The sequence below is a fragment of the Lepidothrix coronata genome, unplaced genomic scaffold (genome assembly GCF_001604755.1).
Source record: "Lepidothrix coronata isolate B3197 unplaced genomic scaffold, Lepidothrix_coronata-1.0 Scaffold60, whole genome shotgun sequence".
In the NCBI taxonomy this organism is placed as follows: Eukaryota; Metazoa; Chordata; class Aves; order Passeriformes; family Pipridae; genus Lepidothrix; species Lepidothrix coronata.
The window spans coordinates 2,067,281-2,087,122 of record NW_016690240.1 but is presented as its reverse complement, the minus strand read 5'-3'; the positions used below and the strand labels follow the sequence as shown (position 1 = coordinate 2,087,122).

The following is a 19,842-nucleotide window of genomic DNA, read 5'->3' as shown; positions in this document are numbered from 1 at the left end:
TACAAACCTTACCAAATGAAGCCATGTTTTATGTAACCAAATAATGACTTCCTCTGAGTACTCTTTAAAACAACTGGTACTCTTTAAAACAATCATCTCTTCCTCCCCCACTACTACTTTTTTAATCCTATGCAGATGGGAAAAACAAAACAACAGAAAGACATAGTATCATGTATGAGAAGCTCATGATCTTTCTATGTGTTGCATGAGACACAGTGTACTCTTGGTTATTCTTAAAATCTGCACCCTGTGTAATTGACTGTAATGTATGGTAAATATATCGTATCCAAATTCTTCCAACTCTATACATTTTAAAGATGCATTTACACTGATGCAGTTCCTGTAACAACATTTATATTTCCAGTTTAAGAATAAGAAAAAACTTTAGCTACTCAGTACTATGGGCTGCAGATCAAATGTCTCTGAGACACTCATCCTGAAAAGAATGATATTTTCAAGCCCAAAGAGACAAGATCAGGCCCACTATGCCCCAAAAAAGTGACAGGACAAGAGGAAATGGCCTCAAATTGCATCAAGGGAGGTTTAGATTGTACATTAGGAAAAATTTACTCACTGAAATGGGCATCAAGCATTGGAGCAGGCTACCCAGGGAAGCAGTGGAGTCACCACTCCTAGAGGTGTTTAAAAGTTGTGTAGATATGGCACTTGGGGACATAGTTTAGTGGTGGATTTGGCAGTGCTGGGTTATCAACTGGACTCGATGATCTTAGAGGTCTTTTCCAACCTAAATGATTCTATGACTCTAAAATGCTGCAGTATCTTATATCTCGAGTAAGTTTCATACCATCAATATTCAGTTCATGCCATCTGTCACTGAAATCCACCAAAAACCCTCCACTGATCCTTAGTGTAAAGGCAAATGCCAGGCTTTGATTCTACCTGAGCCACCTGCCTGCACTGCGTGCAACTGATGTTTTGATAAGCTGAACACCATGACCTGAGTGGTTCATCTGGGAGCTATAATTAATACTATGACTCAACATAACACACCACCTATCAGGTGAGACTTCCAGTATGTCCATGCAGCTTCTTGTAAGGCAGAGAACTGCAACACCAGGCTTCCCAGCTCACAGCAACATCCTTATTATAGTTACGTTTCCACTGGAGACACCACGCTGAGGACTGACCCTCAGCTTTACTAACCAGCACATCACTTTCACACATATCTTTTATTATTATTTTATTACTATTATTCTACACTTCTAGTAACATAACTATTTCTCACCTTCATTAGTTTGTGCTCCTATTCTATATAAGGAATTGCAAAGTTCTTCATTTCCTGAATTAATTTGTTTTGAGCAGAACTAGAATGTGTTAAAGAAAACATGTCCTCAGCTGCTCCTCTTCTCTTGCACACATATTAAATTGCAATTATTAGTCACTCTAGGTTTTGGTTTTATTTTTCCCTTCTTACATTCACTACAGCATCACCAGGCTTTAAAATCAGTAGAGGATGGCAGACAGCTGAGCCATCTTCAGTTAACACTCCAGAATTAAATAATGGCTCTAATATTCAACAGTCAAGAGAAAAAGCAGATGCCATTTATGTTCCTAAGATGAGTAATGTATCAACAAATAAAGCTAATACAAAATAGCATTGTTTTCTTACTTTATTATGATGTTCTTAACATTTAGGGTAATACAAACTGAAGGTCTTCATCTTGTACTTTACACTTAGTAGCTACTCAATACTGGTAGCAGGCCTGTCAAGCAGGAATGAATTTTAGCAGCAGTTCAAGCGAAGCAAGACTTCTGTGCATTTTGCTAAGGGAAGGTTTTGGTTACTATTACCAAGTTTTTTTACAGTAACGGTTTCCACCCTGTCATGGCATTAATTTAATGTCACCTCCACCCCTCCACTCCCCCGCTTGCTTTTCTCTCCCATTCAATTTTCCCAGAGGCTGGTGCGTGATAGGGAATATGATATACCCACTCAATCCTGTGCTCTCTAGCCCACATGTCTATGGAGCTATTTTTGAAATCAGTCCCGATGTCCAACTCAATTCCCTCTGGAGTGCCATGTTGCAACAGGACTTGCTTGTCAAGGCCCAAGATGGTATTCTGGATAGTGATGTGAGGCACAGGGTGCGTCTCCAGCCATCCAGTGGTAGTCTCCACCATTGTCGGCACATAGCGCTTGCCTTGGTGGGTTTACAGCAGTGTGATGTAATCAATCTGCCAGGCCTTCCCATATTTGTATTTCGACCATTGTCCACAACACCACAGAGGCTTCACCTGCTTGGCCTGCTTGATTGCAGTGCATGTTTCAGCTATGGATAACCTGGGAGATAGTGTCCATGGTTAAGTCCACCCCTCAGTCACAAGCCCATCTGTATGTTGCCTCTCTTCCCTGATGACCTGAGTAGTCATGGGCCCACCAAGCCAGAGATAATTCACTCGGTCTAGATCCACCTGAGACACTTCAATCTTGGCAGCTTGGTCCACCTGTCCGTTGTTGCAAAGTTCTTCAGTAGCCCAACTCTTGGGTACATGTGCATCTACATAACGGGCTTTTGCAGCCAATTTCTTTACCTTGGCAGTGACGTCTTGCCACATATCAGCAGCCCAGGTGGGTTTCCCCCAGCACTGCCGATTTGGTCTTTTTCCATCGTTCTAGGCACCCCCACATGACTTTGTTCAGGCCACAATACCGTCAGTCTCCACTGGACTTACGCACTGGCCATATAAGGCTATTAAAGGGTGAGTGAGTCTTGATGACCACTCCCTGGCTCTCCAATTCCTGAATCATCTCATGGATGGGAATCATGGAGTCTTGGTGTGATATTGTCGATGGTGCATTGTTGTGGTAGCGATTGGTACCTGTTATTCTTTGATCCTCAGCAGTCTCACAGCAGAAGGGTATTCTGAGAGACAGGCAAGGTATTCAGCTGTCTAATTTCCTCTGTCTCTATAGCAACTATCCCAAAAGCTCAATGATGCCCTTTTGGGTCCTTGAAATACCCTCTCCTGAGGTAATCTATGCCAAGGATGCATGGGGCCTCTGGGCCAGTCACAGTGGGTTGGTTTTGTCATTCATTCCCAGTCAAGCTCACTTCAGCTTCCAGTACAGTCAGCCGTTGGGATCCCCCTGTCACCATGTCTGTTAGCTTTGCATTTCCTAGAACAGCTCAGAGACCTCAGAAAAACAAAATGAAAAGAAAGGGAACCCAACCTTACAACCTTTAAACTTGTTCTTCCCGGTGCCTGAAAACTGATAATTTTTATTAAGTGGTAATGCTGGAATAATTTAGCTTTTCTCTCCTGTGTGTAAATTCACTTCAGTGTGACAGACTGCATTCCAAGGACAGCTTAATTATAATGAAAAATAATGAACAATCACAGCCCATTTTCTTTAGAGAACACCTCTGATTAGCCATCATCAGAACTCATGAAAACAAAAGCAAAAGAAACCTACAACTTACTTTTAGTCAGCTAATGTTGCAAATAAGAGCAATGAAAATCCTAATAGTTATAATCATTGAACCTTAAAAATTTACTAAAATGATAGATTAAAGAGGAACAGTACTTTCTGCTTGGGTTGCTGTTACTCAAACAGCTGTCTCTAGTCATTTGGAGTCACGGGGAGGTGATAATCAGGGTGAGCAAGTCAAACAAAATTGCTTAGAAGTTGTTATGCAATGCAGGAGACAAGAGGTGAGAGAGAAGGCAAGCAAAAAAGGGTGTGTTCCTCGGGAGTTATTTTAACCCCTAGAGCAATGAGAAGTACAGCACAAATGAAAAGTAAAGCCTCTAGTCATTTGATTATCTCAAACTAAGGCTCAACACAAATTTGAAGTATCCCAATATTAAAATATAATCATGAAGCATATTTTTGCTGGCTGGATGTTACTATAATTAACAATTCCATGTTATATTTACATGGACAAATCCCTTCTTCAATTAAAGCAGCTCCCAGACATGCCAAAGTGTTTCTTAATCCAGACTTCCCAAGCATCTGATTCAAATGAGTATTTGTAGCTCCCAGCTCTCCACTATTCCAGCAGAGTTTTTAACCAGAGCAAATGAAGAAACATAATTTTTTTGTCTTAACACTGATTTTCAAGTTTTTTCTGCTTTAATAAATTAATGACTTTTTTTACTAATGTATGGAATAATTACTGCTTCACCTGCTGACACTGGCACTATGAGCAAGTGAAACATCTACTCACAGGAAGTGGCAATATAAATATTGACACTGGTGACTGTATTAGAAACATTACCAATAGAAATCAAATCTAAGAATGTTTCCAGCTGCAGACAGATCTTTTCTTTCCTCCTTACCCTATTCTCAGTATCCTAAGGCATCTGAAATCTCAACAGGGTCCCTGGTTTACCAGACAGTCCCTGACCAGCATCTCCTTTCCTTCCTCCTAGGAAGAGCAGGACAGATGTATGGCTGGAAACAGCTGCACACCTTGTCTGTCTGCTACACATGGGGTTTCTGATGGCAGGCTGAGGAGATTTGTGACCTCGCACAACTCCCAAATGCTGTATCTCATACAGAAAGAGACATTCAGCCCTACCACATTGCTGATGGGGGGATTTTATTCATTTGTTTCTTCTTATACTCACCTACGAGCTTTGCTGTGCAGAGCCTATCCCCTAAGGCTCAGTGGGACGTAAGAATGTGCTTATGTATCTTGCTTCATCTGCAAGGGAGTCTTTGTGCATGAAATTTTGGGGCACATCCACATGCCTTCCAGCCTGGAGTCAATGTGCAAGGCAGGCGGGAGCCTGAACAGATCCAGCAGAAGATTGCCTGCACCTGCTCATGCAGATGTACCCCCATCAGTTTCAGCAGCAGAGAGCAAAGGGAATGCAGATACTTTAGACCTATTAATGTGGAAAACATCTACAGTGCTTTCTGCACAGGGGAATAGAGCAGTGAACTACCCGAGTAACTGACATCCACTGATGGAAGCTTGCCAATGATTATTTATTGTAAATGCTGATATTTACTGTTTGGTAAAAAATTTGAGACTCTCCGAAAGTTGTTTATATTTTTAATGGCCTTTGAACGCATATGGACTTAGAAAAAAGGGCTATGGACAACAGTTATCAAATTCATTTTAAGTGCTAATTGTCAAAATAAAAACTGAAGAGAATTGCTGCTGCTTTTGCCAGTACCTTATGCTGAGCTTTGTGAATTAACAGTATCAATTTTTTCAGAGGAATCATTTTATTTTTACAAAGGCCATGGGATGAGAAGGGGAAAGAGCAAAAATAGCAAGCATACTGCTGCTGACTCCTAATGATTAATCATAAACATATGTATACACTTTCCTTTGCATCCTGTTTGCATAGAAAAGCAAGAAAGAATAGCTCAGCACACAGAATTTTTTACACACCGTTTCCAAAGATGAGGCAAGGCGAGATCTATCAGAGACGTCATCTTTTTCCCCAAAATCTTTTCCCCCCAAAAGCTGGAAAAGAACAAGTCTTCCCCTCCATTCTGAAAAGCAGATTTCTCAGGCTGCACTTAGTTCAGTGACTGCTGCATCTGTTGCAGACAGGGTGGAGAGGAAGGTGCCAGGCAACCCCCTGTACCTTGAACTCTGTGCCCGGGGAGCATCCTTCATAATTAAGGTCTATGAGCTGGTGAGTCCAGCTCAAGCAGGGGAAGAGAAGTCTGCATTCAGCATCCCTTTCTCAGTGGAGGTCTAAACCAAGAACATTTTTGTACTGTGCAAATTCAAGAAAAGGATGAGCTATCCAGACCACCTTTATATGGGGCTGGCAGGTTCCAGCTCTCTCATCATCATCATGGCTGGGCTTCTCGAACGAAGATTTGGGGAGGGCTCTACCCACATTTGTTACAAGCGTGTTGGTGGCTAAAAAGGCCAATAGGAGATAGACACGCCCGGTTGCAAAAGGCACAGCAGAAAGACTCCTTAGGTGGTATATTCTGCAAGGCACGATTCTTTCTGCGCTGTCTTTTCTCCTCAAGAGTGATCCTGCGTGAGACGCGTCAGATGCGTTATAGATGGTGTGTCTCCAGACCTCCCGATTGGAGGCCAGAGTAGACCAGTTATGTTGATCAATATGGCCAAGGCTGAGATGTTTCAGGGAGTCCTTGTATCTTCCAGTTCCCTATAAGGTCAGTAAAGCACCAGTTGCATCTACAGTACCAGATTAAAAGACTGACAGAGAGGTTACGGGGTTTGTTAAGTGATGAATGGAATGGGTAGGTAGAGGTAGAAAGAGAAGCCAAATTTCCCATCCCCATCAATGTGCTTGTCCTGTCAGGACAAGGGCTGGGACTTCTCTCACTTCACTGCAGCCAATGGCATAACCTGGACATGGCTTATGCCAGGAGAAAGTGGGGTGGAGAGGACAAGAGAGACAACACGCTCCATCCTAGGCTAAGGTTACTAAAAGAGGGGGATGAGTCCTACCCTCCTGCCCTGGTCTTGATCTTGGTTGAGCTTAGGGCTTGCTATTTACAGCTGTTGGTGGCTTCCCTTGAAATGTCCTCATTCTCCTGCACTGGATGGACTCTGGCAGTCCTTCCCAGCCCCCTCAGGTCCTCACTGCTGCCAGTGGGACAGCTCAGTTGCTTGGCCACCACACTGTACCACCTAAAACACTGAGGTACCTGGGGCAGATTCTGAGCTAGCCCCAAGCCCCAGCCTGCAAACTGCAGCAGGGCAGCAAAAGCAATGCAATGCAATCACAGCAAGTGCATGGGCAAAAAGAGCAAACCCATGCACTAAAACAAGCTCTGTTGCTCGTAAATTGAGCCTCGCAGATAGCTACAGCTGCCTGAGATGAGTTCCCCTCAAGATGACCTGGCACCTATTTGCTAGAGCAAGAGGTGTTTGGAGAGCCTCTGTTAAACATTCATTTAGGAGCTTCTATTGTAAAGGGAAATCTGACAAGCTATAAAACTTAATGGAAAGAGCCAAATTATACTCCTGCAGTCTTTCCTGCAAAGAGACTGACTCATCATAAACTGAATAGTAGATCTGGAAGATGATGATGAGGGTCAAAGTTTGGGTGCAGTGACATCAGTGGACACAGATGCAGAAGCTAAAGCTCAGCATCCTGTTGCAGAGCCCAAAGCCCCTTGGCGCACAACCTATCAAGAAGCTGTGTCAACATAGAAAATTATTTTTATACTGTAAAGACAATTGTTTCAAGAAATTTTGGCTTCTGGAAAATTAAATATATGTGATAAATCTGTGTTCTGGTGCACATTTAGGAGTTTCAGTACGTTGCTTCACAGTGCCCTAATCATTAGTAATCTCGGATATTTTAAGTACAAATGATACTGATGTTCCCAGGAAAGAGCAAAGGAGGAATTGTGGCGCCAAGTCCCACAGAGCTGCTTTGCAGCACTGATAGTGCCAACATTTGGCTATGTCTCAGTTGCAGTTTGTGGGCAACACAAGTCCCCATCCCAAGGAGCAGCATCCAGCTCCTGCTGCAATGGCCAGACCCAGGAACTGCAACTACAGTGGTACTTGCAGCAGCAGAGCGGAGGCGGCCCAAGACACCCTGCAGCCAAGGAAAAGGGTGTAAGCAGCTGTCTGATGGGTTACTTACTGCTCTTTTTGCCTTACCAGAGGAACAGCCCAGAATGGATCCTAGGAAACCACCACCAAAGGAGACACATACCCCAAAAAAGGCTGGAGAGAGAAATCTCATACTGTGGTAAGGTGTAAAAGGCTCTAAAATGAAAACTGGCAAATACCATGTACGACCTTAACAAAGGATGATTTAAATCTTATTTTTTTCCCCCAGTACAGAAATTCTCACAGGGTATCCTGAGGAAATTGGCATCTCGAGTACATATTGGTTCAGGATTAGAAAAGTAGGGTACTTGAACCAAGAAAGTAGCTTTCAGTTAACTGTTGCTCAAGGGCTAATATTATTTAACACGTGGGTTAATATGTATGTAAAACAAAACACAAAGGCATTAGAACAAAGAACTGGAGAGAGACACTATGGGAGGGCATTGCAAAGCCATGGATGACAACCTGTATGCAGTAGACATTGAAGAAACCTCGTGTATTCCTTGTGGACTTTAGATATCCCGAAAGTATTTGCTAAGGACAGGCATCTAAGTGTCACTAGGGAGAACACATGGAAAAAGCTAAAGGTTTCCAGTTTTAGAAAACTAATGAGCTTTTTCTCTTTGTTCCCAACAGCTCTTTGCCCTGTTGTTATGTCATTATTTTGTATTTATAATGCCATAACCTTTTGTCATGGAGAATGAAGTAAAACTGACAAATAAGGCTGCCTGGCAACACACTGAAATATCACAGAATGGATTAGGAAGGAGCAAGGTTTAGTTTAAATAAGAACCAGCTTAAGCTATTAGCAAATACAAGATAAGCTCTGTCTGTAGGTACATGTTGACCCCTGCTCTAGGAGCATCATCTGACCATGCTCTATTCACCCACTTGTACCTCTAACACCCTGCCCTGAGTTGATTCACAAGTCCTCTGATTTGCTATTTCCTCCAGCTTGGATTTTATTTCTCTAGACTGATCCCTGTTTCACATATTTCTCATCTCTTAGGATGATCAGCTTAGGAGATCAAAACATCTAGACTTATACTGGTGCAGACAACCCACCCCCTCCTCCTATCCAGCCCAAAAATGGTGTTATTCCCATCTTGGATGTGCATACTAATAACAGCAACACAACCACAGAGAGCTAGTACTCGTTTTTATGTATATGCTTTAAAAGGCAGCTTCTCTCCCCTTAATAGAGCTATTCTTCCTTATGGCTAGTTTTGTGTAAAAGAAACTAAATATAAGGAAGTCAAGAATCTCTGCACATCTCTTACTCTACTTAGTCTGGTTAGTCTTTTATCTACAGTCACGTGAAAATAATACATACTCCTCATGCTATTACAAATCCATCTAGGAAATCAATTCTGAATTAATACTACAGATAGATACCAAGTACACATATAAAACCTGCAAGTTAACATGTTCCTAGAAGTGATCTGATATTTCTGATATCTCATGGCAAATAATCTTAGTACGTTACAATCATGCATTTTGCCACAATAATTTTTAATTAAGGTGCTTAGTTATAACCAAAGGGCAAGTCTCTCAGATCTGAATTACCATTCTCCTGAAATTGCTAACTCAGTTAACAAAAATGCAATAACAAAAACTTTTTAACTTGTACAGCACTCCAAACTGATGCAGAACAACCACCAAGGAAAAATAATCTAAAAATACAATGAGACAGGCATTAGGAGATAGGAAGTACTTCCTCTCCACCGAGGCTTTTGTTAGCAGACACACAAGATTCCTTTTCTGAGGAGCTTGAAGTGGAAACAGATTGCTTTCACTCCAAGCGCACTTATAAAAACACCTTTGCATTTTTACTTTTTTTTTGAGTGTCTGCTCTTAGGTTACAAACAATTCTTTAATCTTCCTGCTCCAAACAGCGGCTCTTTGCAAATTCACTGTTACTCTTTTCAAAAGGTTCACAGCATCAGGAAGAAAATCCCAGACATTAAATGGCTTTCCGATTTTTGGTCACCCTTCCTGAGTAAGGTCAGGCTAAGTGGTCCTGCTGCATTCTTTTGTCTAAAGCCCTTTCCGCAACAAAGAACCCCCCATGAAGAAAGTCAGATCCCAGCAGCCACCCCAGCTCCACAAGACCAGCCTGGCACAGGGACTACGCCAAGACCCCCAAGAAGCAGTACAACCCACAGCACCTGGGTGACCAAGAACTAGCTTCAAAGCAGACCAAGCAAAGTTGCCAGGCTCTGAAAAGTTTATTTACTTGCAATGTTAGCTGTCAGAAGGGATCCAGAAGCAAACACTGGCTAACATTTGCCCTTCACAGAGTCAGGGAAGGCTGTCATACCATTGCCAGTATGCACAAGGTCGCTGTATGGCTCCTGTTATCTCTCCTTCAAGGTTTTTCCTGTAGTGCTTTGGGACTGCTTCTCAAAGCATGTGTTTTGCAGTGACTTTCCAGAGCTGTGTTTGCATTTTGTTTGTTAAAACTACCGAAAAGAGCGGGCAGCAGAGAAGGGCTCAGTGCCCCAGCCATTCACACTCACCTGAGATTCTCTTCGTGTGACCCGGGCAGGACACTATCGGGGCGATCCCGTCTCCTCCTGTACAGACCTGACTGTGACAACTCTTTCAGCTGCAAGGCCGTCATATTCCTCTACCTGAAGGGTTGTTGTTTTTTTTAAAGGTGGTGGGGGTGTTTTGGCTTTGGGTTGGGTTTCTTTCCCCCCGCCTCTTCCAGATGTTGCTGCCGAGGAGTGTGGCTGCCAAGATGCCTGGAGAGAAGTGGCTGGGCGGTGTGTCGGCACACCTGCGCCCGCCGGAGCGACCAACCTCTGCAGGCAGGGCAGGCAGGCAGCCGCCGCTGAGCTTCCTGTTTCTCATAGGTACACACCCTCCCAAAGGGCACCACATTTCCTTTATCAGCGGATCACACCTAAGGGATGCCTGCGACAAGCTCACCCCCTTCCCTCCAGCTTTCCTCAAACTCTCCCTGCTCTGACAGGCATGACCCTGTCCTGTGCTGGGCAAAGCAGGCAGCTCTCCCAGAGCCTCGGCTCTCCCAGCGCCTCGGCAAGAAGCTACACATCTCCAGGACTGCAAGGAGCTGTTAACTCTTTCCCGCTATATTAAGGAAAGTCATTAGACTTATGAAAATTCCCAGTTACTCAAACACGTTGGCAAACTCTGTCGGGGAGGTTAAGGCAGAAAAGTGTGCCACAAAGTAACTTCAGTAACCAGCATTAAAATATTCTTTTGGAAACACAACAGCACCGTGCTTGTCAGAAATTCCTCTTTTCCACCCACCTTAGAAATCAGAAGAAAACCCACAATGTAATTTTCTTTCTACTCTCAGCTATCAAAACACCACTGCTGAAACCATTTGTCACATCTTGTAGTGATGGAGTGTCCCGTGTAATTGTAAAACAGGAATGGAAGTGCTTAAGGTTTCCTGCAAGGCAGGAAGGTAGTTAGCAGGGAATTTTGCAAGCTCTGTGTCTCATCTCACTTAGTAATTTTCTAATAATAAATAAAACACTTCATTTCAGGAGGCTTCAAACAGCTTATTGCTTCTTGAAAAATTTTTACAATGTCTTTGACATTATGCTTGACATATATAAACAAAAACTTAATTCAGAGTGTTTTTTCAATGAGCTTGCATTTAATAAAAGCCAAGAAACCTAATAATTTGCAAGGACTGTTTTGACTAGGATAGGAAACAAGTTCTATGTGGTATGAATTACACAGTTCATTATTAAAGTGTTTATTTTGTAGCAGAATATGTGTAAGAGTATTTTTCAACTCCTGTAACAAAAAAAAAGTGTTACATAGGTAATACTGGGTATATCACTTGACACCAATTTTGTTAAGATTACCAGACCGAACACAAACACGGTAATTTATATAATACTATCAATGTGCTTCAGTCTGGAATGTCATCAACATACAATATTAAACATCACACAATGGAAAAATAACAGAAATTGTTTTGGAAAAGTAATCACATAACATGCCAAATAGATAATGGTTGCAAAAATTCGAAGTGATTTATATGATGTTAGAAGGTTGCGTGCACCGAACTGTCAACAAGAAGGATACATCTGAGCTCCTGTCCTCAGAAAATAAAAGGGAAAAATCACAGTATTTGCCTAAACATGCTGCATTCCAGTATTAAACGAAATATTTAAAATTGTTTCTCCATATGCAGTAGGATAAGCTTAAACCTAATTAAATGCCAATTCTCAGCAGTCAATCAGCGATTCAATGAAAAGTTAACGCTGTTATGAGTGGAGGTTAAGGACAGCACATGACATGCTCATAGCACAGCAGCTTTTATACATTACAGTTTATTTTCTGTTTTAAATATCTGTGTACCAATGATTTATCTTTGTTCAAATGATCAATTTTAGATAATAATAATAATATAAAAAGTGATGACAGAGTAGATTTTTTCTGTGAAAAAGCTCTTTGTAAGCTAGTGAAATTGAACTCTTACCTACATGTGTGTTCATAGATTCTTATTCACTACAGTGAATAAGACTGTTCAGCAAATACTGAATACTTTTGTATTAAACACAACATAAGCCTATAAAAAATTAAAGGACAAAGCTTCACCCACTTTGCTGCAGGTTGCATTAGTGTGAAGCACATAACATTAAAACTTACGTTTATTTGCATGAGCAAGTGCTGTGCTTGGACAGCCTATGGAACAACAGCTTTTACTCAAATGCCCTTGAAAACCAGAGCTGCTCCAAACTAGTATCAATTTACAACTAATACCACCAGACAGAGTATGAAAATTGAAGGAATACAAGGAGTTCACAGACAAAAATGAGTTGTTATACAGATCAAATCCACTTCAATATAAAGGAGGGCAAGATGGTTAGGTTTTTAAAATAAGACCTGGGAGTCAGCTCCATAGCATTATTAATTCACAGGCTTCTCCAGCAAACTTCAACAGGGGTCTAAGATGATTTAGAAAATACTTTCTTGGAGGACTTGGGAATAAGCTGAAAGCTTTCTACAAGAAGAAATGCAAACCAGGCTCCTTTTCTGCCCTGAGGGTTTGTCCACCAATACTCACAAGAGACAAGGTTTCAAATCTGAATTTACCCAAACAGTCAAATCTTAACTTCTGAGTATCAAATACAAGTTATAAGGGAGGTTTTTCTGAGAGATGCTGCAAAGCACAAATGACATTTCTCCACTGAGTTGCTTAAAGACTGCCAGAAAACAACTTGGACGGACCTGGCTCTGCAGGAAGAACTTTCCCTGAGAGTGCCTCCTGCTCCCCACACCCCTTTTTACCTTCCAGGCCTGATCTGCTGTTTATAATTCCTTTTTCGAGATTACATTCTTCTCGCGTGGGACGGGGCCATTTGGACCTTTCACATTCCATCAGAATTTTTGAGGACTGGCCAAGTTACCACAGTTTTTCTTTTTACCAGTAACACGCAGCCTTCTTTTGTATGTCCTGTACTTTGAAAGTTTACTCTTCGTTTTCCAGTGCGTGACTCTTCCGTCATGCAACTGACCTTCCTCATGACCACAGAAAAAGCTAAAGGTGGAACCAAGACGGAAGTATGTAGCCCTTCATTCATCACAAGCAAGAATAACTTTTTATTACATGGGACAATGCTCACAGTTGACTTTTCACTGCAGTCCTGCAGAGCATTTATCTTGATATACCAGGCCTGCAGCACTCCTTATATTTCTGTGAAAGTACTGCTGTTCCCGTGACTGTAGGTATTCAGCAGAATTTTCCAATTTAAAAACCTTTTAAGATGAACAAGTTATGCCTGGTTACTTTATGCTACGTTCAAAAGGATGTGAACAGTAATTCAGGATGTTGGAAAACATGTAGTTGAATCAAGGAATAACAAAAATACCACCAAGTGCTTCAAATTCAATACATTTCTTCATGAGCCTGTATTACAGAGAATGCACATTAACTATGTTAACCAGAAAAGACGAAGTTTTAGGTCTCTCAATCCACACAGAAAACTCTTTATCAATGTGCTTGATCTTTTATTTGCTCTGGTGCATTTTTTTTTTCTGGTGGTTCTTTGTTTTATTTTTTTTTTCAAACTTTGAAGAAACTACCAAATTTCAACGAAATTTAGTTGAAGATTTTCAAAGCGATAGAAAAAACTGTTGTCAGGACAGCATAAACAGGCAAAAAATAATCAGAAGAGTGTTAAAAGAAAAATATAGGAATGCCCGTAAGGTGCACACAGTTCAAAGGTGGCTGCATGTTAAAAGGGGAGGATGTTCCTCCATCCTCTCATTGCTAAGCCATCTTATCACTGGAATGAGTTTCCAGATGAATGAGTCCAAGAGTGACGGTTTTCTACTATTTTTCACAAGGTTTGGAAGAAAAGCACACTTTAAAGTGAAGGAAAAGGTTTGTACATCAGTGAAGGACTCACTGGAGCACGTGAAGGAAGGTGGCAATAACTGTTCTAGCAGTTTTGCAAGAACCCCTGAAGCATCCAGCTGATGCGCCGGTGCAAATGAAGCTTCATGCCTCTCTGAAGTAATCTGTGAGGTGAGACCCTGCAGGTTGGTTTGGGTGTCAAGGAATAGCATACTGTACCATGGGCTCCTGCTAGGGCAGGCAGTGACAAAATGAAATGCACAAAGAGAATATCAAGCCACAAATCTAAGGACATACACCTTGAAAATAAAATTTCTGAACTTCATGAGAGACTTAATTGTTGATTCAAAGAGTTAAATAATTAACCAATTACATGTTGTCTTCCTTGTCTAATATGACTCCAACATCTGTTTTGATGTTTCTTGCTTGGTTCCACTTAGTGACTGATCAACCCTGAAGCATGCATATTTAATTTCTGGACTAGTAATGAGGCACTGAACTAAATTGTGGACACTACAAAGCAGATCTTTGGATTTATGTCCATGATCCAGCTGACCAAGTACGTTTGTTGCAATTTAACAGCAGTTGCTAGTTTTTGTTAAATCTCTTCTATGGATGGCTGTCCCTGCCATACAATGTAGAATAAAAAACTACATGACCGTTGCAGTCTGGTCTAATGGAAGGTGTCCCTGCCCATGGTGTGGGGGTTGCAACTAGATGATCTCTCAGATCCCTTCCAACCAAACCATTTTATGATTCTGTGGTGTGCTCAACACTTTCCAGAGCAGTGATGTACTCAACCCACTGAAGTCTTCTGGGATTTGAGAGGGTAAAGCAAAGGCAGGGGGGCTGTTACGGTAAGCATAGGGATCCTTTCTCAACCTGTCAGTACGAAAAACATCTCCACCTCCACTGCTGATGGCCCACAAGGTTTCAGTGAAGCGAGGCAGAGATCCCTGCTTTTACTCCAACTATCCTATTCCAATGACAACAAAAAAACATAAAAGAAAATATGAGAATATCTTCTGTCTGCCTGAACGTGAAGCTAAGTCTTTTGCCTTCTTTCTCCAAGCTCTCTGGATGTGCTGCTCCATGAATTCCTAAATTCAATAGAAAAAAAAAACCTGCAAAAGGCACACTTTTCTCCAGCAAGCACAAACCTACTTTGTCTGAGCTTTACAATACCTCCCTCTACTGGGAAAATGCTGCCTTTTTTCTCTGTGCCAGTATTTCTCTCTACAGCCGGTAGGAGGTACGGATTAACCCACATACGCTTTAATAATTCAGACCGGGACCAAACTGAGAGCTGAGAGGAATGACAGACCAGTGGCTGAAGATGCAGGCTAGCATTACAGCTAGCAATTTACACTGTTAATCAGTGGATGATCCGTGCATGAGTAGGTGTGTAAAGAAGAAACCATGTGACACAGCATGAATCAGTTTTGTCCTGCCATTTGTTCATAAGCCTCTTTAAAAAAAGTGATAAACAAGCTGGCAAGCGGTTGAAGCTTTAAGATGGGTGCAGCTACTCATATTGACCCTGTATTCCATAGGCTAACAACTTCAAAAAGAGAAAGAAAAGAAAACACACCAAAAAGAGGAGGGAAGGGATATCCAATAAATTCACCATTTATATTTATTGTCATAGCCTAGAGCATGTGGAAAAACACAAGCAATTACTGATCTGCACTTTCTAGATCCAGGACCTTCCATTCAGAATAATTTTTACTGTCTTGGAATTAAAAGCCTCTTCCCAACAGATTTTCAAACTCAGCCAGAAACACACCTTTCACATTTAAGCACCCCTGACCTTTCACATTTAAGTACCCCTGTTTATGATGCCTGAAGATCCTAAGCCTGAAAAAAGAAGACTTAAAAGTCTTATCTTTAAACAAGTTAACTTCTACTTGCATTCTACTCCTGTAGATATTGTCCGGAAGGTTTACTTTATTCTACTGTGGTGGGATAAAACGTCTTTAGACACGAGGACAAGCCCCAGGTGCTGGGGCTTCTACTTTTCACAGTAGAGGTTTCCTAGTAGGTGCTACAAAAGACTGAAGAAGCCTCCAAGTTGAAAACAAAACAAAAACCCCAAAATAACTCCCAAATCAAAAATCAAACAAAACAACAACAATCTCCAAACAGACAAACAAACAAACAAGACAGAAGAAGAACTTAAAAATGGGTGGCAAATGAAGGAAATTGCCTGGGGAGCTGCTGCCTCAGATATCCCAAGGAATCACCTGCTCTGATGGTCGGGTTTGTGCCCTGAAAGCCAGTAAGACCTTCAGGGGTGCAGAAAGGTAAACTAAGCCATTTTAGATGGGCAATTGCTGAGACTTGGTATGGCTGGAGAGCTAGTGGGAGATCTCAAAACAGGTCCCAAACTGACTTTGCCCTTTCAGTGAAGGAATAGGAGTATTAGGCAATCTTAATTTTTTCCAAAACATCACTCATCAGGATTAAATAAATGCAAACAAAACTACAGCAGCCTATGAACTGCTTTCACTGTTGACTGCCCAGCAATTATTCTCCTGGCCCCTTTGTTTTCCATCTCATGAATAATTTTCAAATGATTAACGCTACATTACAAGCAGAGAAAGAAAAGCTTCTCATCAAGGTTTTGTGTTCCTTACACACTGAAATGATATTAGACTGCCAAGGAGAAAATACAGTACATTCCCTCCGAGAAGGACAAAAGAGGCGCTGATGACACTGGAAACGTGCACATGCTTGAATGCACCACCACCTCCTGGCACACAACCAAATACAATCATCAAAGTAGTATGTGACACTAGTTTATGGCTTCAAGTGCTGCCGTTTTAGAAGGACAATCCAATCCTGAGCTCCAGAGCCTTTGAATGCTGATGGTTATAAGAGTGATGAGCCGAATGGCAAGGAATGGTCAATTTAGCAGCCCAGAAGAAGCAAGGACCCCGGCCGCATGCCTGTGAACACACCATACAGCCACCTCACACAGTCTCTACTGCCCAAAAAAACAAGGCAGGGAAAACACAGAGGAAAGGGGAGAAGGCAGTGGGAGCACAGAGAAAACACTTGGGATAGCATAGGAGGTCATACATACTGAAAATTGGTCCTATACTCTGACCAGCATTTCCAAGAAAGGTAGAAAACAGTGATTATCATTTTTAAAAGCTCTGAAACCTGCAGTATGATGATGGTTTCTAGTGTAAGAACTAATGTACTCCCTAAACCAAAGTATAAAAGGTAGATCATATATCTACAAAAAATAAAGCTGAATACATGTAAACACTTAAAAATCACAAGCAAGGTTCAGTTTTTAGTGACTCAAACAAATCTTAATTTTTAAATATATACACTTTGGTTTCAAAACTATTAGAACTTGCAATCTGTATCCAAGCAGAAAAATTCATACTGAGAAAAATTTCACAGTACAAAAGAAATGAAAGTAATTAATCCTGGACATTCAGGATAATGTAAAATGGAAATGCCATCCTCCCTTCCCTTAATGCTGTAAAAATTATTTTTAGATTCAGCATAAAACATAAAAATACAATTTATTATGGATTTTTCATAATACTTTAAAGCACACAAAAAACATACTTAAGATTCTTAAATTAGAGCAAAGCCTTAAACCAAAAAAGCACAGTTACCCTACCTTACAAGCCTTGCTTTGCTGGAAAAGTGTCTGATTTCTGAACATAAAGACTCCCTCAAACCATACCAGAAGCGATACAATTTCTGTATCAGTGGGACAAATCTATTCCTTCCACTGGAATTACAGTTTTAGGTTCAGTTACTCCGTCACAGTGTCCTCTTCCTCAGCCACTGCCAATTAACTCATTGCTCAAAGAAAACCCATCAGCAATGGGATCTTCAAACAGACCACAAATGCTCTGTTCTGGGTGGGGACAAAATAGTGTCCCTAAAAACACTCACGATGAGCAAGGGATAGTAAACTACTGGGAATACCAGGATACCTCTGTGCATTTCAAGAACAACAAAGGACTTTGCTCAAAGCTCTGTTACCACACCGCTTGCTTTTAGGAGTAACAAAACACATCAAGCAAAACTATTATCTGTCCTCTTCCTAAATCCATTTATCACCATTCCCATGCACAGATCCTGCTCCCAAGAATTTCTCTGCAATTGACTAAAAGACCATACAATTCATAGCCAAGCTGTAGGCTTGGGAGGCAGATGGCACAGCCAGACCCTCAGCCCAAGCAACCCCGTGGACACTTACTGGCAGCCTGTAGCCTCGCTGGCAGCAGGTTCTCAATGAGCAGCCTTTCCTATAACCAGCTTTACGTTGAATACCCACTGTTTGCATGTTCTCCCTGTGGTTACTACTGGTAGTTGTGATAAAATTAAAAAAATAAATTGAAGTGACTCAGTAAACCACTTCCTTCTTTCACCCTGTCACCCAACTTAACGCTGAAAAGAAGAGGATAAATCTATCAAAATTCACAGTTCGGCTCCACAAATTGTGTCACGTCAATTCTCAATCTCAAAAACAAAAAAAGATAGAGAAGAAAGCACATCTTCCATCTCACAGAAAAGAGTACAGCTTTAGTTATACCACCAGTGTATGGTACAGAAGTACAAAATCTGGAAAGGGAACAGCGGGACAGGGTTCCAGGTCCCTACATGAAAGGGCAACCTCTGGAATCACGGAGAAGTGAACAGTCACCCAGGTCCACTTCACTCCATCACAAGCACCTCTGTCAATACTAAGGGGAAGGGCAAGACCCTGTCTCCCCACCTTCCCACCTGCTGAGAAACAGGAATACCCTCTGATTTTCTTCTTTTCTGAGATGACAGCAAATAGTTTCACACACCATCTCCTGGGAGACCTTTGCCATCTCTGACAACCTCAGCTGAGGACAAGGACTAACTGGGAACAGAAAATAACCATCACCTCCTAGGGCAGGTCAGGGTCATCAGACTGCACAGCCAAACAAGAGTTAAGCTGTGTCTCTTGTAGGGACAGAGGCTCAAACTAGGTTTTCTCAAAGCAGTCTGAATTCCTGGCACGCCTCAAAGGCACCCTGCAATCCTTTGCAGGTTAAAGGGGCAATATCCTCAGGATCAATAATGTTCCTCCGCCACTTGCTACACAGAGTTGTAACAAGTGGAGCCTGAAACCTTGCTCAGCATCTGTGACAAAGAAAGGAGGCCACAACCTGATCTCTGCTGGGGCCATCACGATATTCCTCCAGGAAGATCTTGTCCCCAGCTCTGCTTGTACAGCAGTACAGCTTCAGGCTTCAGTCCTAGCAGTTAAAGTTTCTGATGGTGGAAGCATGACTGCCAGAGTGCCTCCTGAACGGACAGACAGGAAAGTTTCCTAAAGACTTGCTTTCACCATATACAAAAAATAATGCTATGCTGTAGCAACAGAGCCTCATTTTGCTTTCCCTTCATGTCTATCTACATCCTGTTTCTTGCTCCTATTTCTGTCTTCAGGCCACTTAACATTATCGCCAACCCTTTTCTGTGAACAAATTAACAATGCAAATTATCTTTCCAGGCTGCTGTTTCCCATACCACCACATAGTGCTTCCTCATTCGAACTTCTTATCTATTCCTGCAAAGGCTCTTCAAGTACAAAAGCAGCTGCAAAGTTTTGTTAAACTTATCACTGGACAGTTACTATCCTAGGAGAAAGAATGCACTACAGCCTTTTCTCTCAAAATAATGTGGCAAATGTCAAGGTAAGAGGATTTTGTTCTCGAGGATGAAGAAAATCACAACAAACCAGTTGTACAGAATAAGAGGCCTCAGTTACTACTGCAACGCACTGTTATTTCACATATTGTTCCTATTCCAGCAGTTCCTCTTCTATAGGAAGGCAAGGACAGTTTGTTGATTCACGATAATGGCAAAAGCTGCAACACTTCATGGAGAATGTGAATAAGTATCTGTTAAAAGGGAACTAGGAGAACAAGTATTAACTTCTCAATTAACACTTTA

The 19,842-nt window shown here is 41.6% G+C and overlaps 1 protein-coding gene across 6 annotated transcripts in view; it reads right to left on the bottom strand.

The window, feature by feature from the left end:
- LIMS1 (LIM zinc finger domain containing 1) overlaps positions 1-19,842 on the bottom strand; it is a 71,359-nt gene that overhangs the window by 23,826 nt on the left and 27,691 nt on the right. The window contains exon 1 of one of the 6 annotated variants that reach the window (XM_017817422.1): positions 18,113-18,219. The exons of 3 other annotated variants lie outside the window; for them this stretch is intronic. Coding sequence is in view for 2 of the 3 variants with exons in the window: in XM_017817418.1 (XP_017672907.1) it covers positions 10,055-10,158 (104 nt within the window). In the remaining variant the exon portion in view is untranslated. Of the gene's footprint in view, positions 1-10,054; positions 10,268-18,112; positions 18,220-19,842 lie in introns of those variants that run through there. 2 more of the 6 variants (XM_017817418.1, XM_017817419.1) reach the window with 2 other exon arrangements.